This window comes from Melanaphis sacchari, unplaced genomic scaffold, assembly GCF_002803265.2.
Source record: "Melanaphis sacchari strain LSU unplaced genomic scaffold, SCAv2.0 Contig0_pilon_pilon, whole genome shotgun sequence".
Taxonomy (NCBI): Eukaryota; Metazoa; Arthropoda; class Insecta; order Hemiptera; family Aphididae; genus Melanaphis; species Melanaphis sacchari.
In genome coordinates this window covers 109,944-136,527 of record NW_020270366.1, presented here as the reverse complement: position 1 = coordinate 136,527, position 26,584 = coordinate 109,944, and the positions used below count along the sequence as shown (strand labels likewise).

At 29.5% G+C, this 26,584-nt stretch overlaps 2 protein-coding genes across 2 annotated transcripts in view; both read left to right on the top strand.

The window, feature by feature from the left end:
* The first annotated feature begins 3,248 nt into the window (after positions 1-3,248).
* On the top strand, positions 3,249-5,773 carry LOC112594219 (neurogenin-2). Its single transcript, XM_025338904.1, has 3 exons — positions 3,249-3,455; positions 3,579-3,869; positions 5,002-5,773. Exons 1-3 carry the CDS (start codon positions 3,249-3,251, stop codon positions 5,434-5,436), a joined length of 933 nt encoding a protein of 310 aa, XP_025194689.1. The 3' UTR covers positions 5,437-5,773.
* A 3,492-nt stretch (positions 5,774-9,265) lies between these two features.
* Positions 9,266-26,584, top strand: part of LOC112598218 — a 38,133-nt gene continuing 20,814 nt past the window's right edge. The window contains exon 1 of the mRNA XM_025344620.1: positions 9,266-9,693. Within this exon, the coding sequence (XP_025200405.1) occupies positions 9,528-9,693 (166 nt within the window). The 5' untranslated portion in view covers positions 9,266-9,527. The remainder of the gene's footprint in view (positions 9,694-26,584) is intronic.

Here is a 26,584-nt window from a genome sequence, read left to right as displayed (position 1 = left end):
TTACAGGTACGCAAATTTCAATTAAAATGCAAGAAAATCATTAGTAATGTAATTATGTAATATATGCATGAATAAATTAAGAAAATAAAGATCATGGGTTTTCAACACGAAACTTGGAATGTTTTAATGTATAGAAAAGCACTATATATAAATATTATAAAATAAATAGAATACTGAAGTAATGAGTATTTTAAAATGAAATAATTATATGATATAAACTTATAAAAGTATTAAAACATTATTAATCAAAATTTTAAAATTAAAAAAAATACTTCTGTGGCACTTTATAGTATAGTATACTATATATTATACTATAATTATTTATGAATAAAATTAATTTCGTCCACTTTAAAAGCGTGTATAAAATTTTTTTCTAAGAAAGAAAAGATTGTTCGAATATTTTTTTGAGAAGTAATAACGTTTAAGAACGATATGCTTATATTATAATAATCACCAGAGTTTTATTTTTCTATCAAAAACTTTTTAAACGATAAATTAATGAACAAACCGCTGACTATTAAATATTAATATGCATGTAATACGGCTTACGGTAAAAAAGTAGAACCTTTAAGGCCAAGTCATATATATTTTTGATTTGACCGATAAGTAAATAAACGATAATCCGACTTGTAATGCCTTGTTGACGCACTAATAGACGGCCGGGTGCATCGATTTTACGTGTACGTATAATGCATATGAATACATTGTCGCAAAATACTCGTTTAAAAATGAACAAAAAAAAAAAAGTGTATAAAGTATATACATCAAAAGAGGGAGAGTGATCTTTGAAACGAAAAACCCCTAAAAGGGTCCAGTTAATAATTTACCAACCCTTTTCTTTTCAATGGAACCCGTTTTGTTCCGGTTGTTTGTGGAGCCCCAAAACCTATACACGTATAATATACAATACGAATGCAAAAAGTTTTTTTTTTGTTTTATTATTATTATTATTATTTTTTATTCACGCTCGTTCTGTACCCGACGCGGCAGTGCAAATTGGTAATTCGGCCGAAACTTTTAATATTATATTACCGCAAAAAGGATCACTGTACTGCAGTGTCTAACGCATGTAAGGCCGATAAATGATAATAGGTATAATTGTACTCGTATATATAAACATTTAAATAGCTTAATAGTTTTTACGGTAAAATGCGTAACGTCCGTTATATTGTGATAGTATGATTAACGTCTGTTGAATCAAAAATAATCCATTGTTTATTGTATAGAATTGTAAAAATACAAAAAAAAGTTTTAAAATGTCTAAAAAATAGCATAGTAACATGTTTAAACATAAGTTAACTTGTCTAAGCTAAAACAACAATAGCTGAAACGAAAAATATAGTTTTTATTAGATATCTACTTATCTAAACATAAACATTAATCACAAAACATGTCTGTTATTTATATACAGACACAAAACTAATAATAAATAAATACATTTTCGCTTTATTGGATACGTTTGAAACATGTGTTTTTAGAGCATATCAAAAACTGATTCAATGAAAAATATCGTAATTAAACATATCTTTTGTTTTTGCATTTATTTTTCAGTTCATTTATTTCATTTGTATTACAAGTGGTTGTAATAATTATAACAATTTCTTAGTAAAACAGAAGCCACCAAAAAAGTTATCTCGAAAACTATAAAAGCAGTTTAATATTATCATTATTAATTTGCCATTGGTAATTATTTATTTTTGTTACCCGAACAAACATTACACTGAAACAGTTTCTTTATAAGACCACGTCCTGAAAAGAAGATATATTATGTTCATAATATAACGGTAATTTAGACGGACGAGTGTTTTTTTTTCACATCATAACAATGCCATCTAAAGTAAAAATATGTTCACATGGTACAAACAACATATTTTATTTAAAGTATTATACCAGGTAATATATGTCTTTTATCATCGCAGGTAAGTAAAATGCTACATTATAATTATTGCATTGAGCATTGGCGTGTCGGATATAGAACCAAAATTAGTATGTATAACATTAAATGTGTTAAGTACCTATAGCGTTTTATTCTGCAAATAGTATTACCCATAGCAATTGCGTGTATGCTAATTTGATAAATTTAATCATTTAACCATAACAGATAATACTCATGTAAATACTATGTTTTAAGCCCACCTGCCAAGAATATGCCTAACATAACTTATAATAATTATTGCCTATATACCAATAGCGTTATTCAAGTGTGATGTGGTCAAAGGTAACGAATACGTGATGAAACATTGTATTCCACAAACATGTTCCACGGAACACGTCTCGTGCGACACGGGATTTATTTCTGGATCATTGACGCCGCTAGGATTCACGTCGCTAGTATAGATTTTGGTTAAAAAAAATAAAATAAACGTCATCCGGAACATTTTAATAACGGGCATCGTATAACATGGGCCGTAGAGCTTAAAAACAGTACGTACATTAATAGTATGATAATAATCATCATTTTTGCCGCGTGTGCCCATTCTCATTTAAATTTATGCCCTAATGGACATCGTTATGGCTTCCTGAGCAACACAATTTAATGCGTTTATCAGAATCACAGTGGTTTTTACATCAATGTTAAAAATTAGATAGGTTAAACAGTTTGTGCACACCCATGGTTGGTGTATCTTCATGTATTATTTTTGAGACCTATATAATATATACAGATGGCCAGCTGCTTAGAAATATTCGTTACAAAAATAAAATAATATACCTACTCTTTACCCCGTTACATAATATTATGCTATAATTTGATTTACGGGTGTTTTCGATTTTTGACGCCTTATCCCGAGTTCACAACGCTCTACTCCACTTATTGCTATTTATTTTATATACACGGCGCGTCAATAATAATAATTTACAATTCGTTACAGGCTAAATGACTATTATTTGATTTATCGTTTACGCTTCCATATTATAAAAAGTACCTTATAAAAAACATGTGTTAACCCTTTTTGATTTTCTTCGGAAAATATCGGCGCTACATATACATCTGCTAAAAAGTGGTTTATGTGTCGAAACGAATTCCCGATGAAAAAGTGAGTATAAAATTTGCGATTTACGAATAAAATAATCAAGAATCTAAAACAGCCACAGCAAAACATACCCCCACCCCAAACTCGATGACAATGATGAGGGTGTTGCACTTGTCCAATAGTAAAACAGCTGGCCCGCCCACCCCCGAACGAGTTTCTGCGAGGGTGCGATGATCTAACGCTCAGTGTTTGTGTATAACCAGTCTCTTGGCGACCATGGATCCGAAGTGTTTGTACGGTCTTGACGGTTCTGATTCTGGATTTGAAATGAGCTTTGACTCGGAAAATGAAGCTACGTTTTCGTTTGACGATACAATGGGTTCGGAGAGTTTTGCTTCGTCCGTAAGTTTAGCCGACGATGACCTACAAGTGAAACCAAAAAAACGCCGTCAAAGAAGAACGAGAGAACGAAGTCCTATGCAGGTAAAATAATATAGTTAGAATGCCATAGGAAAATATAACAAATTTATAGGGACCAAATAAAAAAAAAAAAATTGAAAAATATTAATATAAATTATTTTTTTTATTTTTTTTTTTTGATTTTAGTTGATTAAAATAAAAAAACACCGTCGCATGAAAGCCAATGACAGAGAACGAAATCGGATGCACATGTTAAACGAAGCTTTGGATAGACTTCGATGTGTTTTACCAACATACCCAGATGATGCGAAATTAACAAAAATTGAAACTCTTAGATTCGCACACAACTACATTTGGGCACTATCCCATACACTACAAGTCGTTGAGACTACCGAACAATCACCACTAGACCAAAACCAACCACTAATGCTTACCATGGGTGACGTAACAGTCAGCATAAGCCAACAAGGCAATAAAGTGAGTAAAATATTATTTACTTTTAAGTTTTTACATATTATAGCGAAAAATCAAACTAGAAAATTATAATTATTTTTAATTAAATACTATAAACATTTTAAAAAGAATTAATAAAGTGAAATTTTGACAATTATACGAAAATGTTTATGTAGGGTGATTATTTTATTAAATATTACGTAGTATTTTTAAATCTATTGACATTTTAAAACTATTCGTCTTAAAATGATTTTCAATAAAAATAAAACATTTTTTTAAATATAATATATAATAATCATTTTTAAAATCATTTTTTTTTTGGAATAACCACGTGGTTAATTTATATTCTGCTGCAGAATATTTTTTGAAGTATTATGATATACATTAATCGAAATCGAACAACTAGTTTATGCGAAATGTAAGTATTTAAAGTTTCAAAGAGTGGAGTGGAGTGGAGTGTGGTACGGGGATATTCCACAAAATGTTAATTACTATTTCGATTATCTCATCTTTAAATATTTTAAATCATTATACTAATAGTCTGAGTATTGATTTTTATGTATTGAAATACTCTAAAAAATATTTTGCTTCAGAATATAAAATTATATATTTATGTATTTAAAAAATTAAAAATCATAATGATAAAAATTATGATTTTTTTTTTCAAAAATTAGTTTAATAATTCAACTGGAAATTATGTGAGAAAAATAATTGGTGTTTAATATTCTATTTTAGAACTTTTAGACAAAAAGTTGTGTTAAAAATAAAAAATATCATTTATTTTAATTTTAATAATATTTTTAATGTGTAACTAAAAATATTTTAAGTTGACTGCCAATGGTAAATAAAATGATTTTAAAATATTTTATGATCCTTACACTTCTTAGAAATGTACAAAAATATTAATTTTTTCTTTAACTATGTAGCACGCTGTAAAATAAAAATATTAAAATACAAAAAAAAAATTCCAACGTCTATTGATTTTATCTTTATGAGAATAGGGGACAAAAATATACAATACGAGTATACAATATTATACAATTTACTATTAAAAAAAAAAAAAAAAAAATGATGTTATTTACATTCCACGCCTACAATTACTTTTATTATCGTTTATTGGACATTGTTATAAAAGGAAAATTGTTAACATTTACAGATCACTTCTTCGACGGGAACATGTGCTTTGGCACAGCAGAAGAAACCTTGCTCGCCAATTTCCGAGCCATTGGCGACTTCAACACCCATAAAGGAATCATCTAAGCACCACCAACATCCAGCAACGAGCCACTGTCTCAATGATTCTGGTTACTTTGAACCACAACGTCTTGACCACCTACTTGGTATATCCACCGAGCAAACTGGGCATGACCATAGTTACCAACCGGACAGATGGCTTCAAAAACCAAGTGGCACTCAGCACCAGCAGCAGCAGCCACACCCTATTGATAGGACGTGGCCCGAAACGGCGTATTGCAATGATTACCAATCATCTTGGCCACTACAGACAGCGTGGCACAATCACGGACCATTGACGTATCCATCATCGACTATAGATCAAAGGTGCCATGAACCGATGATGTTCTACTCTTGAGATTAGCAAGAAAAAAAAATCGCGCTTTCGTACTAATATACCGAAAGAATTTAACGACAACCGACTATCGGTTTCTGTTGGTCACCATCGCCCACTTATCCTGCTATATTCGGTGCTTTTATCGTTTGCCTGCGTGGGTGATATAAAAACGCGTTCCACCTATGATTGTAATAGTAATTATCGAACCTTAACTAAAGTCTGACGTGTTTATATGTTTAGTGTAATATGTTATTTTACTTTTGCTCACACGCACTCGTCGTCGCGGCGAACGATAAACAATATTATAATATTATATTTTTGTACCTATATATTATTATTTAATGATTAAAAATAAATATACGCATTGTACTATTATAACACTTATATATACTCGTAAATACATAATTTGTCTTCCGATATGCGATGTCCTGTTTAATTCTACGGAATAATTGTGTGACACCACCCCACAGAGTACATCCCCGCCAACCCATGGATCCGGTATCTTCGCGAGGGTAAGCACAGTGTTGGTTGTTAGAGGTTCCCATTTCGTTCTGGTGTAACACCTCCACGAGAAATTGTAATCCACCATTATAAGCCGATTATCCGGCACAACATGACACAACACCGTGCTCAGTGCACCCCCCGCCGACAATTGGGGACCTAACCTGCAGTCCCATAAACATTTTGAAAGCCCCAACTAGGAAATACCGATTCTCCGACCGGATTAAAACTATAATACAACATTATACCACAAACCAATTTCAAATAAATTTTTGGAATTTTCAAATCAATAAAAAAATTACTTAAAAAGCGAGGATGAGAATCATGTAAAATTTTTTAAAATTTCTCAATAATATTGGTTTGCAAATCGTCGAGTTACGTTTAGACTTTAGATCGTCACCGGTCACCATCTTCGTAAACACGACGTAAGTTGTCGAACGTCGTACAGTATACTAACGTGCATAATATACTTGTAATACACGCGTATTGCATACATGGGTTGGCTGCTAAAGACACAACAGATGATACTAGGTGCACGACGGCAATGTAAGACACTATACTGTTATAAACGTACGTCGTTTTACGTCTAGTACATATGTCGGACGAGAAATGCTGTCCAATAATATGTAATATTTCAGGACTGTGGAGTAAAGGTAGTAAACACTAATTTTTTTGTTCATACTACATGGTATGTAACACTAATAACAGCGTGCAAATATAATGTTATCGTCTTCTGTACTCGAAACGACCCCACAAACGTAACGTCGTCCTTGTACATAATTATATTTGTATATACCTATTACGTATATTATTTTTGTGTTATTTTCGTATGAGAATATAACGCCAAAATAAATAGGATTTAAAATTCTACTGCCAACCTAAATAAATGCTATACATAAAAATATATACCATGTAGTATAATATTGTAAACGGTATTCATTTATCTATTATTTTTTGTAGGGAAATTGGATATTTTTACGATTTAAATAAACCCACATCTCATACGTATTGATGGTATTATTATTATTATTTTTTTTTTTTTTGAAGTTAAGAGGATTTGTATCACTTTAAATTTTAGTGTCTTTATTTTTTTCTCATAGCATTATTATTATTATTACTAGGTAACAGAACAATAAATTATATGTAATAGCACCAATTTCATTTTTAAGATTATTTACATAACAACAAAAATATGACACAAACAATAAGTTCTAAAAGCTATATTTATAGATATTTAAACTTATATTTCAAAATTTATATCATAAGAATATAACAATAGTATAATTTAACTATGTTAACAGTAACTGAATATTATCTATAGCTTTAATATTAGGTACATTATTTTTTATAAGCCATGTTAAGGGAATAGGAATTTAATTCGTTATTTATAAAAATAATATAAATACTAGTTATTTAAATGTTTAATCCACTATATGCTATACAATGTTAATACTTAAATCAAAATCAAATATTAGTTACATATTTTTTCTGATTTCCTTTTTGTTTTAATGTCATATGGTTAACATATTATTTCAAATATAAGTTATACAAAATTATAACTTATATAGGTCTAGCAAATAATTATTTTTATTTTATTATCTTATTAACGTTGAATATAATATATATCTATTAAATATTAATACAATTTAATTCGTAAATACTGAACATTCTTATTAAATGAAAAAAAAAAATACTTCGTAATAAAATAAACTTAATATTAAGTTTTCAAGCTTTTCAAATTATAAAAATAATATTATCAACATCAATCACAAAAAAATTGTTGATTTATAATGTTTATATCTTACAGCTCAATAGAGCTGATATAATTTGTCATATCAATAAAATGCTTTATAAATATTTGGTAAATTTCAAGTAAAGTTGACGTCAGACACAAAATACACTCATCGTAAAATCAATACATTCCGTTCAGAATCTTTCATTATTGAAACTAATGAAATCAAATATATATGTATAAACGCAAATAAATGAAAGTAAAACGATAACTTTAAACGTTTTATCTTATCTAGGCTTCATCATCAACTATTTATCATTTTTAACAAAGGTGCGTATGATAATAAATATTTTATTATGCTATACTCTATAAGATTTTATATTTTGATGGCTTTAATAAATTACAAATCAATTGAAGGTAATAAGGCCACATAGTTTTAAATATAAAATTATTTTAAAAATAAAATAAATAATCCCGTATCAGATTTTTTCCTGAATTTCAAATTCTTTATGCAAATGACTGGTGTTGAATGCACGCAATAATAATAATAAATTACCGTTACTGTACCTATATTAATTTCGCAATTTTTTTTCGACGCGATTACAATGTATTTGATGTAAAAATCTACTTCCCAACAAGCAAATTATATTAACTACTTATAACCTAATAAATAACCGTTACTGTAATATTAGAATAATATACATTCAAGGGTCAAAACTTTCAATCGTCAAATATTCAATTCGATACTGTTGTTTGATGTTTAAAAATGATAAACTATAACATATATATTTATGATTAATATTAAAAATAAAGATAAGGAGAAAAATAACTTAATTATTGATTATATTTTATATATCCAAATAATATGATATAAAAATTAGATATATTATTTTAAAATACTAAAATCAATTGCTAAATTAGAAATGGTCTTCCTCATAAAAAGCTAGGAAAACAAAGTACAAATAATGTTAAACGAACAGATTAAATGTTATCGGATAAACAATAGAAAAAATATAAAAAACAAATAATGTTGCTCTCAATTTTAGATATCAATGGTGAACATAATATGACTACCAAAAACTAAAATTTTATGTCAAAAAAAATTTTTGGAAATAGCTTAAAATTTTTTTTTTTCTATAAACCACGAGTCTGTGTTAAAATATCTAAAGAAAAAAAAAGGTAATTAGAAAATTCATAAATTAAACTTTATCTAAGAAATTTTCTTGTAGAGTTTTGACTTTTCTATTCGTTAAATTTTTTTTTTTAATATTTTTTAATGTATTATTTTTTTTAAGTAATACTTACTATTTGATTTTGAATATTTTTGTTCCCGGATGTTTATTTTTTGGATTTTTTTATTCATTTACTCCAAGAGTCAAGACACGTGCCTGACGTACATTTTTTTTTTTATCATTTCTATTTGTACAACATGGCTGACATTACACCTATTACTATTATGCAATGTAAATAAATGTGTGCATGTGCACATATTGTATAAATCACAACGTTCACAACAACAACGAGCAAGCTGCTCTTTACTCGATCACTCGTGCGCTGTAACGTTGTTGATATTAGATGCATATATATAGCCATGTATATAGGCTTCCACCACAGGTATAATATGCCATGTAGAACACAATATCACGTGAAATAATATGGTATATATAATAATACGACTGTGCGAGGAAATGTACACGGAAACCGCGCATAGGACACGGCAGTATTATTATTGTTCACGGTATCGCGTTTATCTCCGACGTGATCTGCCGGGCAAACATGTGATCGTCGTTAAAATAATCTTGTGCTACGCTGCCGTTGATCCGCGACGCTCCTTTTGTCGACGTCCCAACAACGACGACATAGCCGGGCGCGGAGATCGATGCGAAATCGGAAACCGAGAAGGAAAAACATCGCATTCAATATTATGATATGTATTATTGTCAATGTCCATTGTCGTCGGAGTCGAGTGTGTTTGTACAAACATATCATTACCTGGCATTCAAGTCTCCGCCGCGGACGTACGACACGTACCACACGCTCCGAAGGTATTGTAGTATATAATATTATTATATACCTCTACCCGTGTCTACTTATTATTGTAATACCCATTTCCCGCGTGTAATATATGCATTATTATATTGTACAGGGAGATGGACTGTCAGTTTAACCGTTTATATGCGACGTTGGGATTCATCGACGTTAACTTTGTATATAATATAAACATATAAAATTGTATATATAATACATTATTACTATCCGCGAATAGTATTGTACAGCTAAAATCGCAGTCTCAACCGTCGTCACGGTTCATTTGACACGGCGCACTTACAATAATATATATAATAACAACTCGATCCATCTGAGGAAGGATGAAGTACTGCTTCAATGCGCATTTAATATAATAAATAATACGATATTATTATTTAAAGTGTTTTCGTATGTTTCGGTTCCGTTTTTATTTTTAAGACCAGATGTAGTATATTATAGGTATTATAGGTATTATACACACCGCAGGTTAGGTAGGTTTAATAATCATAATGCTATATAATATAATATTATAGATACATTGTGTTTGATTTTCGGATAACTAGACACGCCCGTATTGTATAACGCGCGTAAAGTGTGTGTTTGTGTAGGTATGAGTGTGTATGCGTTCTGTACCTGGATCCGGTGTATCCACTCGAACGGCTGCCAACTCTTCGGTCTGCCCGTCCATCATTGTTGCGTTTTTGCGGTCTTTTGCTCGGCAATATCTCGACGACCGTCTGCAGAACGTCTGATATACGCATCCGACCACAGTTCACTATAATACATTATATATATATACAGCATTATATATTATATTGCGTTTCCTCTTGTGAAAAACACAAAGTTCTCGCGAAGGGTATAATAATTATAACTATATTATATACCTATCCTTTCAGCGGGTCGAAATGCGCGTTCACGGTCTGGCAATACGAGGCATGGTTCATTTATTATATTGTATTGATAATTTCGAGTTTAGAAATTTAATAGATTATAAACTCATCAGAAAATATCCGCAGACGTGTACTTCGGCTTCACTGTCGAAACACTGTAGGAAATCTTTACGGATGTAAAATGTAAGTTACGTTATAAATTTTCAAAATTTAATGTTTTTTTTGTATTACCTATATTTTACCGAAGTAAAAAAGTTTCGAGAGTAATAATTTCAAGAATCTCGACAAATATCCACCGATATGCTATATAATCTTTAATAATTTAATTTCAAATTCGATCGAATCAACTGTAAAATAAATATTATATACATATATTTCATCAGTTTCAACAATTGATATTGAATATAACTGAGTCATAAACAAAATAAAAACAATCAAAAATTCATAAGAATAGATAAATATTTAATTTACCATGTCAGCGAGAGTGTACAAATTGAAATCAAAACACTTGTGTAATTTATTTAATATTATTTTTTTTCACTATGCGTGGGGTGTAAGAGTGATGCACGGTTGCGTTTGTTTTTGCTCTATTTCCATTTATTATTATTCGGGGGACAACCGCAAGCCACAGTCAAGAGCCAGTTTTTAAATAATACGCACGGAATCGATGACAAAAACATCTGTCCTCATATATATGTACAGTAGAACTCCCCCGAAAACGAGATAGATCTGGCTATTTAGCATGAGGTATCCTACTTGTATATTTTTACTATATTACCTATCGCACAACAGAATTAGAACTTTTACGGTACATCATCCGTGAACAACGCAACGAAGAGACCTTAATCAAGAGCTCCTATTTATGTTATAATATTATACATAATATACATATAGTTCTTCTGACTGCGGAAGCTTTTTAAACCGTCCTCTCAGACAAGAACGTATATTATTATGTCTATGTTTTATTGTACTTCATAATAATATATAACCTTTATTTTTTAGACGATATTATTCTCTTTTCATTTTTGTTTCCGCCGTTCGGTCAATACAGTTAGCTAAGGGTGGAAATTGTTAATTGCCGTTAGCTATCGGCTTTTAGCCAACAGTTGGTGATGAAGAGGGCCTTGGGGGACTCCTACGCTAACAATGGGTGGTCTTCCCCACATGGATATATTCGTTGTGTGTTTTTGCTGGTGCAGAGAAGAGAAAGAGTGCAGTCTAGGGGCACATACACACGCACACTCGCTCGTATACACTAGTACGCCACTTGAAACGAAACCGTTCCGGGGCGCTGGGTTTGAATAATAATCGCGCGGTAGCTCGCCCAATGTTTTGGCCCGAGGGCGAAAATCGGTTTTTCTGAAACGAGCAGAATAATATTATATACAAGAGTGCACGTATATATGTAGTATAGAAACGACGATGATGGACACGACACATGAATCATGTGTGTGGGTTAAAAGAATGAAAAATCCAATCCCCGCGAAACGTTAAACAGCAGGTGTCCTGCCCCCCAACGCCTTCCCCTCGATTCTGGCGACAACCCGCAGGACACAACGCGATAGTTATAATTTCATTGTGTGTGTGTGTGTGTGTGTATGTGTGTCGTGTATATTAGGTGGTTTAGGTGTTTGTTTCCTGATTCGATGTCGGCACGCGACGTTTACACGGCGTTAAAAATGGTCTTTTTATTACATTTCAATTTCACCTAATATAATATAATACTTGCACACGCCTTACTATACAACCACGCACGCGCCTCCAAGTACAATAATAATATTATGTTGTTCACCCCTGTAATAGATCGGACGTGATCGACACGCGTCGTTTGTTTTGATTAGTTTAGGTAACTGCAGCTAGCCATATAGGTATCGTACACAGTAATTAATTGCGTTTGAAATCGTCTGATATTACGTATTATTATTATTATAGTACACCTATTAACGTTATTATATAACACAATTATTTCTAAGCTTACTTATAATACTCTCTTCAATAATTTATTAATTCAGCATATTAAATAGGTCAAATAGAAAGCTCAAAATCATATAAATGCAGTTTTGGAAAAATTTAATTACCTAGATTAAAGACTATAAGTGAACAAAAAACTAGGATTTTTTTTTTATTGATAAAAAGTTTTTGATATTTAAATATTAAAATTTTTACTTTATTTTAAAATTAACAGATAATATGTATTTTATTATGTATGCCAAATGTTGAATAATTATAAATGTTTGATATACAGATAATTATAATTAAAATGTATTAATTATAATATAATAATATGTATAAACAATAAGTATATTTATCATGAATTTCTTCATTCCTGTACGATATTTATTTCTTACCTAATGAATTACAACTCTATAGTCTAAAAAATGTATATATAGTTATTATTAAAATATTCACTACGAGATTAGTATTACCTAAATTATTGTCTTCTTTTTCGCTATCAAAATATGTTAAGGTAAAGATAGGTTAGCGGCATATATTTATTACTGACCAGTATGTATACTAGTACACAATTAAAAACACGCACAATTATAATAATATATTTTAATATTTTTAAATTATCTGTCGGTAAAAGTCCAATTAATTATAAGAATAATTCTTCGTTTTCAAAGTAATTTAATAATTTATAATAATCAAAAAATACTTGATTTTTATTTATCTTATATTTTGGCTCAAATTGTTCATCTACTCTTAGGTATATCGTAATTATTATGCAATATCATTAGTTTAATATTTTAAGTAGCTGAACAGCGTATTTTACATTTATATCCATAAATGTGAACATTTCATATTTACCTACATAAGCGAAATTATTTATATTTAATATTTTTGTATTAGTATTTTATGAATAATTTAACAACTATTTCTTGCTAGAAGACTGCGCGCTGAATGAAAACTATGTTTTTGAATATCTACCTACGTATAATATATAGTTTACAAATTTTATAGATATTTTATTATTTATAACATATTGTACTGGTAGGTCAGAAGATCTATAGTATTTTTATCATTGAGTCATATTATAGGCCATTTTATAATTATCAAGGGCTAAGGTTCTTATTAATATTATTATGTTAAATATGATTTTAAAAATTATAAAACAATCCATCCACGTAGCTCATCAATATGTATACACATTGTAATTAGTGTAAATATTGTGTAAGGTGTACACACTGCTCATGCATCACAGACCACACACCAATCATTGCGAGTTAATACTCGCAAAGTAGTAGGTGACCGCGGTGTTTATTATTTTTATTATTATTATTATTATTATTATACAACCAAAACTCATAAATGTTTAAATAGATTTTGAAAAATAGAAAATCTTTATAGTGATTATCTTAATAATAAAAAATATATTGATGGATTTTATTTTGACACGTAAGAAAATAACTAAAAATTTGAAAATAAACCTTTAAATAATTATAGTTATACAAATCTATTATTTATTTTATAATGCAATTTGAATAATAATAGTAATACATTACTATCGAATACAAATTTTTAACGAAGTAAAATGCACTCATCACGCTTAGGATAGTACTTGTATAAATTTACTATCATAAACTTCAAATGAAGTAAAATATTTTAAAGATAAAAATAAAACTAGGATCTGGAAGAATTCAAAGAAATAGACTACATACGTTTTATAACATTCAATATTAATAAAAATTGACAAGCGTGTTATATACTTAAATATTTTATAATTCGTAATACTTTATTATATATGAGTATATGACGTAATTTATAAGTTTTGAATAACAAAAAATAATGAAAAATTGAATTATGTAGGACAGCGTTTCTCAACCTATAGTACGCGTACCACTAGTGGTACGCAGAAAGCTCAAAGGTAATACTCGAATGAAAAATAAATATCTATCATAAAATAAAATATTATTATATACATAAAGTATATAATAATATATATGATGTTGTAATGCTTGGTCGATTTATGTTTTAACAAATTGTACATACTTAATTTTACTTTTGTTTAATAAATTTTAATATTCTATATTTTTTTTTTAAGCAAAATGAAAAAAATAGAGTTTTCTAAATTAAATGATACGTGAAAATTTTCTAGATGTGTAGGTGGTACTCAGAAGTTAAAAGGTTGAGAATCGCTGATGTATGTAGATAATATAATTATGAAATCGTAGTATAAAAATATGTGAATTTTTTTTTTTTATCAACCGGTAGAAACCTTCCGGTTAACAAGCGCGTAGACGCGTGATGATAGTCATCACGACATTAATAAGTACGACAGGTAGTGATATGAATTCTACCATCAACATAATAATATATAAACAATTAACTTCAAAACGTTAGTAAACAAGTTAATAGGTCAATGAGCATACAACCGACCATATTATATAATATGTGTGTTGTGTGCTGTGTATGCATAGCATGATAAGCAGCTGCAGTGGTTGATTGCCATGCCAGGCAATAATATTAATGGTGATCGACGTGGGCGGATTGCATGTATGTGTGTGTGTGTGTGTGTGACGTATGTGTGTATAAGTGTAATATGACATGTACGTATATATATATATATATATATATATATGCATTTTGAATAATATTATAATCATGCATTGCTGTACAAGTGTATAATAATTAATAATTTATATAGTTATAAATAATTCACAAATAAAAAAAATATATTATTAAAAACCTCGGGTCTAGCTCTTGACAAAAATTATGAACCTCAAGAATAGTAATAAAACGGCTTATCTTTCTCAAAAATAAATTTACAGCTCCACATAATTTAGATAACTAAGTGTATTCAATTAGTAACCTAGGTATAATGGTATGTAGGTAGATATCTAAAAACATAGTTTGCACTCAACACGCAATATTCTAATGAGAAATAACTATTAAATTATTCACGAAAAATTATTGAACATAAATATTCACTAGTGTAAATAAATATACAATTTACATACTTATAAATATATTATAAAAACCCAATGTTTGACTGTTTAAATTTAATTAATGATGAAATGTATTAAATTATAGTTATTGGGACATATATTAAGTTACATTAAAACATAAAATAGATAAATAACAGGTATTTTTGTTAACTAAAGCTATAATAATACAAAATGTCTGATAGGTATATCGTTTAAATAAAAAAAATATTGACTTCATATTTTCGAGTACAAGAACACGTCATGTTAAAATGCCTTTTAAAAAACGTTTGGTAAGGTCCTTTTTATCTATTTATTTTTTTATATAACTATTGTATCAGTTTAAAAGTATAAGCTGTTTTATTTTTAGTTTTCATATTTAATTTTAAATAACAATTAACTTAGTACGACCTTCGCGATAGGATGCTAGTAGGTATATTATTATGATATACATTTATAATAGTATCCACGCGGCATTATACTCGTGCCTAATTACAATAAACATTTAAAAGTGCATAATATGTACATCATAGTGAGTTATTACTTATCATAAATAACTGATGAAGAAGTGTGTTTGAATTTCCTGTTTAAATAATTAAGATTAAAAGTAGAGAACGGAGTAGTATATTATTATAACTTCTTAAATAAACAAAATTAAGCTACATATTTCAGAAATTCAGGTCATTTGATGTCATTATTTTTTAAATCGCGTGGAATTATCTTAAATAGCTATTTAAAATGCTTTGTTGGAAAATCCGTAGGTATGTCACACAGATTATGTTTACATAAAGAAAAACTAAAAATTAATATTCGACTTAATTACCATTATCTAAAAAAAAAGTACAATAAGTAGAATTTATATTACAAAGATAAACGTGTATTATGGTATCCCCAATGGTCATAACACCCATATAACAAAGGATAATTCATTTTTACAAAACAAAGTTGGTTTTCCCATCCTCTAATATCCTTTTAAACACCAAACATTTTGTGTTTTACTAATAAATTATAATTATAATTTATTTTTGTGTTTCGTACAAATTCATTGAATTACAATGTTCTATTGAAACTCTATTACTTTTAATTTATGTGTTATAATTCTACAAATTACGTAATATATCATTGTTCTTTTTATATTAGATAAAACAAATTTTAAAAATGAAAAACTTAAAATAGGTCATGAAAATTTGATGGATAAATTATTAAAAACTACGAAGATAAGCAATCTAATCTATATTTTTTTATAACTTTCAAAACCACGTCAAATGATAACTATTCATATTCAAAACTTTGATTATAGTGCAAGAATCACACTGTTCAATTCTCTACAAACTTTAGTCTTTTTGACCTTTTAAATTCTTTTCTACCTGTCAATAATCGCAAGTTTTCATCTTTGAATTAAACGTATTATCCCGGAAATAAAAAAAAACCAGACGATCAGATAAAAAAAAAATGCACCTAAATATTGATACGTTATTCAATTATTTATTAGGGATGATAAAGTTGTGAGATTGAGATATTTTTTTTGTGTTATTTATTTGGAGCTAGATAAGCTATACTGCCAAGTATAATATTAAAACGAAAGAGTTTTTAAACTATATGTGAGTAGTAGGTAAATTACTTTTAACATTGTATACAATTATACAATGAATATTGACTAATGGTGCCGCGAGAACAAAATACAATATACAAGTACCTAAGTAATATGTTTAATATACTATGTACCTAAAAAATTATTTTAACTCATGATTGAAATTAAAATGTATACTAATAATACTTAGATACCTACTTATAATAATCGATAGTAAATAATACACATTTAATTAATTATAATATAATATAAATACATTAAAAAATATTAAGTAATTACAAACTTATTTATTTTACATGACCTTATGTTATTAAAAAATCACATACATTTGCGTCCCATTATTACGTGTTCTTAGACGGATAAATTTTAGTCTTAATGGATCAATAAGCTTATTTTACAACGTAAATTCATCTTTGTCTATATAATAATAATTTTATCAGCAAAACATTGTTAACTAAAATGTTCTTTTTTGATACGACTAGGACAATATCATACATACATACAGCATTATTTTTTTCTCTTGTTACGTTTTTCTATTTATTATTTGTTCGTGTTCTATTATTCTATGATCAGTTGCATGGTTTTTTATCATGCATTTAATATTTAATTTGGTTGCCTTAATTGTATTCATACTTTTACAATAAATCTTTCCACAATATACACTTCAAAAGTATTATGCTTCTTGATATTAAGCAATCACAATTTTTTTTTAATTTAGTACTTACAAGTTAATTTAGTCTATTGAATTTTACAATTTTATTTAAACTATCAATAATTTTATTTTTCATTTTGATTATAATAACACACGTTCGTGCACTAAATCAAACATACCGAGTCATCAAACAAACAAACAATCAAATAAATTAAATAATGATTTGATAGCAAAATCAAAATTTGGTAGTACAGATACTACATTACGATATAAAATGACTGATAGTTAAATATATAACTTTATATTAGTTGTACAATTTTTAGCATTATATACAAATATACAAATATCGAAGTTTATATTGTAGTTACTATTCCAAAAACTTTATAATATAGTGTATGAAAAATAAATATTAATAATAAATTAACTTTGGTAGAAATTGTACAATTAATCAGATAATTTTGTTACAATGACCAATTTATACCTATATTTACTATTTAGATTATTACATAATATATATTTATCAAAACATCATTAGAATTTTTTATTAATTTTAATTTACTGTTTTAAAATAAGCTTTTATATAAGTTTATTGGATCTAGAAAGACATTTCTACCGTAAACAAATATTGTTTTATTAATCAGTCGAAAAAATATTAAAAATCTTTTTGGTTATCCACTATCCAATACTGTATAGTTGTAATTCTATTATTCTATTTATTTTAGTTTATAAAACTAAATTGTATTTAATTCAATAGTTTAATTTTTGTGCAGTCAAATATTTTACTATACTAAGATAATAGTATAATATTTTTATTTCAAATATTTTTTTAGATTTAGTGAATACACTTTATATTTCTTTGCATATTTAGCTATAGTTTTGTGATTAAATATATATTTACATTATGTATAATATTATAGTGCTGATATTAACTTCTATAACTTCTCATCCTTGCATATAGATATGATAGATAATTTAATGATTTGATTAACATTCATAAAATTGCCTGGACGAAATTTAATCCATGTCTGATTATTACGTTACAACCGATCAGCTGGTTTATCCGGGACTTGTGTCAGTGGATAATAAATCAAATTTTCGGATAATAGGTCGGATGACCACGCGCTCGCAAAGTTATTATGTCGACGATAAACGTCCGCAGAAAATATATTGTTCCGAAACACCGTCCGGTGTTTCATTAATCTCATTGACCCGTAACCTGGTTACCTGTTTATACATGTCGACGTGCACTTTTGTACATATTATTGTAACAGTACGATAGCAACCGTGATTTGATTGACAACCGTACGGGGAAATCCGAAACGATGAAACCAATATTTCTGTTTTGTTCTTTTCTATCGTTACCTATATACTCGTAAAATATAATGTAACGCATTTGGGTAACACGGAGACGATAAACGAATTTAACGATGTGTAAATAATTATGGACTTGCCAGTGTTTTCTTTAGGTTATTCTTCACGTGTCCGCGATATATTATGTAGACCGTATAAAATCTAGGAAATGTTATATTTTATTGTTATTATGTTGTACGCACACCGCAGGAGCAATATATTATATACGTATTCGCGACCCGGCTAATCAATAAATAACTTGCTCAAATAACTTGTGCCCTTATATTATTACTGTTTCCATACAGTAGCATAATTTGATATTTTTCATTTTTATTTTTTATTTATTTATTTATTTTATTTTTTATATTTACTGTAATCCGATCCCTGTACGAGTTTAGTAGTCCGGACAGTCAAACAAGGCCGCAGGACAAATGTAATCCCTAATATTTAGGTCCCATTGAACGTGGTCGCCGTGGCTTTCATTCCCCCTCCTCTAGCCGGTTTTTATGACGTGCTGTGTAATGTATGTAGCCCTTGCACTGTCGTCATCATATCACAATGCTAGTTGGACGTTTGATTGGCGTCCGCCGCCAATCCCTAGGATCGATAATCCGGTTAATTTCCATTTTTCGCGGTACCATTTACCGAAATCCTTTGCTAAACTCTAACGGTGACATTTTTCTCTCTTAACTGTAATATTGGGTATTGTTTCCCCATAAAACGCGAGGTTGTGTAAACGACTCCGCTCTAGGCATTGTCCCCGCTGTATATAATATAATCCTGCATTATAATTTGTTATACTCTCAGTTTTTGACAAAAACAAATAATACATAGCATGGTACCAATAGCATGGTGTTTTTATTTAATACATTTTCTCCTTAAAATATTATCAACTAAATAAATTAAAAACATATCGTTATAATATGATTATACAAACGCAGTATCTGTAAAATTCTTTGAAAAATATTAGATTCCTATTATTTTTAAATACCTATTTTGTTGAAATTGTATTGCAAAAATACTTCTTACAAGTTAATGAATACAGCGATAATCATTTATTAAATGAAATGAAATTACTTTTAAAAACAAAAGACAAAAATTAAATTGCGTGAAATTGATAATTATCCAAAAGTTATATTGCATCATTTGTGTAAAAACTTAGATGATTCAACGAGTAGATACAAGAAACTTTCAATAAAAATATCTATCATGACAATAGTTACCACCAGAGAACATTTCAAAACTTTAGTTACAAACACGCTACCAAGATTAATTAATATTATCTCGTTTTTCTAAGTTAATATTTTCATTGTTCAATTATTAACTATTACATTTACCGAGTTTTACTTTTGTGGAAAAACTTGTTGATAATCATTAACAAACACGAATGCGCAATGAATTTGAAAAATTCCCCATTTAAATTATTAAATAGATAATATTATACTAAACATTTTGTATATTTATAATAAATAAAAATATACTCAGCAGCTGAGGGATATACAAATTTACATAACATTTTCTCATATTCACAGCATAGAAGGTGATAATAATAAATATATTACTACGCCAAAGCTTATATTCTAATCAAAATATATGAAAACAAATTGTAATATTTCTGTTTACTAAATGATATGCTACATTCAAGTATTATATAATATTTTAGTTACTTTTAGAATCAAAATGTTTGCTAGTGCATATTGTTTTTTTATAGGTAAATATTATTGATTGGCAATTTGTTTTATGTTTAAAGTTCTCTCGTTTAACTTGCAGAGTCGTAGTGTTTTAATATTTAACTTAAAATTAAAAAAAAATACTTTTTACTTAAGTAAATTAGTTATTCCGCTTCAAAATAAAATATAGTATAAATAGTAAACTCGTGAATTTCATTAATCTATTTCTTATAATAAATAAATGAAATTTAATAAAAAATAAAAAAACTGGATGTGGGTGAAAAATGTGTATATTCTTTTTCTATTTGTTTGAAATAAATTATAAGAATACATTATACTTATAAAACGGTATTGTGTATTTATTCATTTAACCTTAAGACTTAACACCTAATTACATTTTAAAAACTATTAAAATTTCCTTTGAAATAGTATATAGTATATTGTATGTATAATGTGTATTGTTATTTAAATTTATGAAAAAGATATATAAGTAAATTGGTAAAAGACTTTTAGGTTTAGCATTTTTTATTTAATTTCATGTAAGTTATATTTTTCAAATTAATATGTAAAGTTTTTAATTTTTATTAAATTATTAATATCAACTTTTGTTTTCTACTTCATTTAAATATTGTTATTTTAAGCTCTTTTTTATTTTTATTTCTCCGTACAAAGTATTTTCTGAAATATTACAGAATTGAAAATCAATAGCTACTGCTGTTCTGCTTGAAACCATAATATCACTATATAATTTTTAATAGTAAGGATGATTAAAAAACGGTTTTTTATGAACATAGTATTATTAATTGCACTATTAAACTCAATTAAAGTGATATTGTATAAAAAATAGGGAACAAGCAACTTAAAATAGATTAATTGTTTCAGTAGCTATATACCTTGATTTATGATGATAATGTATTCGTAGATCACGTCACAGCTGTGTTTTTCGATCTCTTCTGTTTCAACGCCTTCATTATTATTAATGTTTTTTTGTGCAAAAAACACGAAAAGAAGCCCCCGTTCACGCGCATGGACGCAGCCAACCCTCAGGACGAGTTTTTTGAAATCACGTAAAAAAAAAAAACGGTAAAAATCTTCCAGTACATCGATTCTTGTGTGTGTGCGCGTACGCTCGTATCAGACATCGATCAATTTTTCGCAATCGTTGACAAGGGATGTTTTTCGAACGTTAAATAAAATAAAAATAGGGTAAAAAAAAACTACCATAATACACAATATGTAGGTGTCCGCGTAATACTAAACTGTGCCCTGGTCTTATTCTTTACGCGCTCACCGACGACGAATACACACTGTGTGTAACTAGGTCTTTTGTAAATCGATACGAGCGTACAATATTATGTACGAAAAGGGAAAAAAATATTATGTAAAAAAAATATGTCACCAAAAAACGGTTCAATAGGTCTGTCGAAATACTGCGATTTTTTTTTTCTATCGCGCGCACAATATAATATTATAATATTATATTATATGATTATCATAATGAATACGGCCGGTGCTCGCTGTTTTTGTCCGCGGCAGATGGGACCAAGTCGGGCAAGCGCGATGCGTATGCACAGAGGCACTTACACAAATTCGTAGGTACACACACACACACACACACACACACACACACACACACACACAGAAGGTCGTTCGTCCGGGATTATCGCGCAAAAGTTTTACATTTGGAAAAGACCGTCGAGTGATAAAAAAAAAAAAATAGAGCATACTTTTTACCCCAAATTTTTTAGTCCGTTGTGTTGTTATTATTCTATCGGTGGCGAGTCGCGGCGTACGCGTATCCGACACTTAATTGATACCATACGACGTATCGTATTGTCATGTACGAGCCGCGAGGCTTTTTGGCGGAGACTTACGCCACGCACACGACACAATTATAATATCATATTGTACGTCTGCAGTGCACGATAACGCGTAGTAACTCTACTTTTTATATCATATTGTAGTGTGATACTCAAAGTACCGCGACGGCGATTAAACGGCGTGCGTTATTGTCGCGGCAGAGCCGTTGGTTTTTTAACACCGTGCGCAGGCACGTGCACTGCGGCAGCGACCACTTCCGGTCGACACCCGACGACAATAATTAAACGGCGTTTATACGCGTCGGCGGCCGGGTCGGCGCGCGCGCGTGTCTCGGTCACGTGTCCGCCCGCGTAAACAATCCGTTAACAAGTGGGCCCGTGCGCCTATAATATCATAATAATATAATATAAAATTATAGTATTGATTGTGTAATACGTATTAGCGACAGTGGCGGTGGCGCTCTTCGTACTGAATATTATGCACACGCACAACACTTGTACAGTCGTATGTATAATATTATAACTATCGCATTAGTCGCTGTGCATTAATATATTATTGTGAAGCGGCAGTCGTATATAGGTACTCGTGTCATAGTGGCCCCGACACTTTGACACGTGTCTTTTACGTGGCGGATTTATTATTTTTTTTTTTTTTTATTAACGAATTTCCTGACACATTTTTTTATTCGGTTTTATTTTTCCACGCACGACACATTGGCCCGACGCACCCGCGCCGCGATAATCTGTAAAGGTGCCCGCCGATCACACGTAATCGTAATAAAAAAAAAAAAATTATATAATATTATTATTATCGCCTCGCGCGCGCGTGTCAATCGAGTAGGTACGCGATCCGGACAATGATGCACACGCGATGATTCCACTGGATTAAAAAACCATCCTCGCCATTAGTAATATATATTTTAATACTTATGTGTGATTCGTACACTTTTACAACATTAGGTCCATATTATACTGTACAAGCGTGTGTAACACGACTATACCTATATCATACTCCGCACTTATCATGTGACATGTGTATTATGATAAATATGTGCACGTGTGTTTCACAAAATCGATTTCCGTGTGATTTCCCGCGGTATTGATCTGCGAAGACGACGTTCGGAGTGGATTAATAAAATATCTTAAAATAGTTACCGGTTACAACCGCACCTATATACTCGACGGTATTAATTTTAATCCGCGACTAGATACCCACGTAAAGTTTCTTAATTAATTTCACGCTTGCAAATTGTTCCGGAGTACTTGGTCAAAGTTGAAGATAAAATATTTTACAGTTTGTTGTCCAAGCCGTTCTTGCTAAGAGTACACCTAAAGATAGGTAAAAACCAATCAAATAACGAATTCGAACTATTTTGTAGTGTGTTATATTATTTTTCCACGATTCCATCGGAACTTCGACTCCATACACAATTTTAATTGAAGAATTGAACGCGAAGTATTAATAAAATAAAAACAATTGTTGTTAAACTTTTCATATAGCACAAAAAAGATGAATTGTTCTCATTTCAACACATCGTGTTAACATTAACTATGTTTACAAAGTTTTTGTGATATTATATAGTTTCAAAAGTCCAAAATATATCAACTTTTATTGTTTTAGATTTCTCGTAAATACAATTGTCAATTATAATGCTAAAAATAATATAGACATTTTTAATTTATGTATAATTTTATATTTTGATGTATCACTCTCAGAAAACGGATGACACGAATCGGAAATGATGAAGCTTTTCAATGTACAAATAAACTTCGTATAGGTATAGACTTGTTATTCGTCGATAGTTACAGCGTGGCAAAAACGGTTTGGCGAAGAATGAATATTAATGCGAACGCGGGGAATATTACCAGAGATGACCACGTTTTCTATTCAACTTTAGACTAATCATCAACACAAAAGTTACCGAGGTTACCCGCTCGCAAACAGCTAGTAAACCATGATCATTTCCATCTTCCGTTCACAAATCTGACCAAAACACGTCCGTCATCCCATTTTATCACTTCATTTTCGTCCGTGAGTGTGTGTCAATAGTTTGTCGCTCGATAAGTTGACCATGGCGTTTCTACATATACATTTAATAAAAATATAAATATTAAATAATGCTTTATATGGTACCGACAATTTCAACGTTAACGTAGCCGTCAGTGGCCGTTATAGTGTAGGGCAGCACGTCATACAATACGTGCTTCGATCGGTACTGCACTTCTGCACTTTAACCAAGACTGATGTTGGATTCAGATAATTTTTCCGGATTACGCACTTGTTGTTTATTTAATGAATGGAATTTAAGGTAGACTTTTATCCACTTACCAAATACCAATAGAATATATTATCAAGATTCAACACTGAATTCGAAAAGTGTCACTCTTTTAATAAAAGCTCATCATATTGGTTTCTGTGTTTCGCTTTGTGCCATATCTGATTATTTTTTATTACGCACGATGTTAGGTAATTCATTGTTTGATATCTATTTCACGATTTCTGAAACTTTCGTGCTACATCTAGAGTCCATAGTCAGTGTATAGTGGTCTGAAATATAATCTAGAAATTAAAACGACATGATTATATAAATTATAATAATTATAACAAATGAACCTACATAATGTTATCACATAGTTATGTAAATATATATAACATCCAACAGCAATACAACTGTAATCTTACAAAATAATTATATATTTTGATAAACTAATTATTTATAAGGCAAATAATAAAAATAACGTTTTGAATCTAGTTTGTAAGGTATTGCACACTAGCAATTCAAAAATAACATTTTAAAATATCGATGTTTATACATATTACATTTTTACTACCCAAAAAAAAAAAAAAACGGTTTTATTTTTATAGTTTTAGCACTCCATGAATATATTAAAATCGAATTGCACCAACACGGACTGTATAAATTATATACCAATAAGCATTATTTTTTTGTACAGTAATAATATCGTTACTTATTATTACGGTAAATGACATTTTAAAATGTATATAATATAATGGTAATTAATATTGATGTCAATTCCTATATATATATTTTTTTTTATCTGGGTTACGGCGTACCACGAATAATCGTTGGCTGATGCTGCAGGTCTCAGCCGAGCTATTTCTTCCGCGCGACGAAACGGTCTCTCTCTGCACAATATCGACGGGTAATATATTTTTATTTCCATTGTTATACCATATTATTATTGTAGACATACAATATGACACACGACAGCTACCTTTTTATGTTAACCGACCACATAGTACATATAAAGTAGGTAGGTAGGGATACTTCTATTTCTCGATTAATACTGCTGCGATTCCATCGAAATGATTAACGAGCAACACCGTGCATTCTACATTGTACGTATAAACGTTTATATTAGACAGTTTTATAAATTACGAATATGTGTATTATAGCGTTGGATTTACGTCATTGCCAGGACACCAATAATAATAATAATAATAATATACAAAATATGAATATTAATTTCTCGGAAAATAACTCGCTTTGAGTTCGTCTGCCTTACCTAAGCCTCTGTGACGTTTTTGATTCTAAGCCCGGCGTATGATTGTATGAAATGCATGTTATGTGAAGGAAAAACCATGTTTACTGCGATAATTAATGTTTCGCCACATCGAGAATGGTATCATCTAAAGTATTTTTTTGAGCTTGGTTTTTTGTAACATCATCGTTCTACATCAATCAAATATCAAATATACGTAATTAATAATTATTTACTTTCATCTCAATTCAATTTACATAATAGTAATAATACAATGGTCTTGCATACGTTCTAGATGTAAATACAATTCGGTTTAATACCTGTATTGTTTTCGTTAACTTTGGATTTTTGTGTTTTAATGAATTAAGATGTATGTAATCTGCAAAGATAACGCAGAATTCAATAATTTAATATTGTTTTTATATCAAGTACATATTAATTAAAACATGCACAGACATCATTTCGATTGGTCTCTAATAAATTATATACTTCCAATTATCTCCTCGTCG

Excerpts from the sequence above, each read along its gene's own strand:
- LOC112594219 (XM_025338904.1), top strand. The coding sequence starts at position 3,249 with ATGGATCCGAAGTGTTTGTACGGTCTTGACGGTTCTGATTCTGGATTT. Across the intron at positions 3,456-3,578 it reads GAGAACGAAGTCCTATGCAG|TTGATTAAAATAAAAAAACA; the intron begins GTAAAATAATAT and ends TTTTGATTTTAG. Across the intron at positions 3,870-5,001 it reads TAAGCCAACAAGGCAATAAA|ATCACTTCTTCGACGGGAAC; the intron begins GTGAGTAAAATA and ends TAACATTTACAG.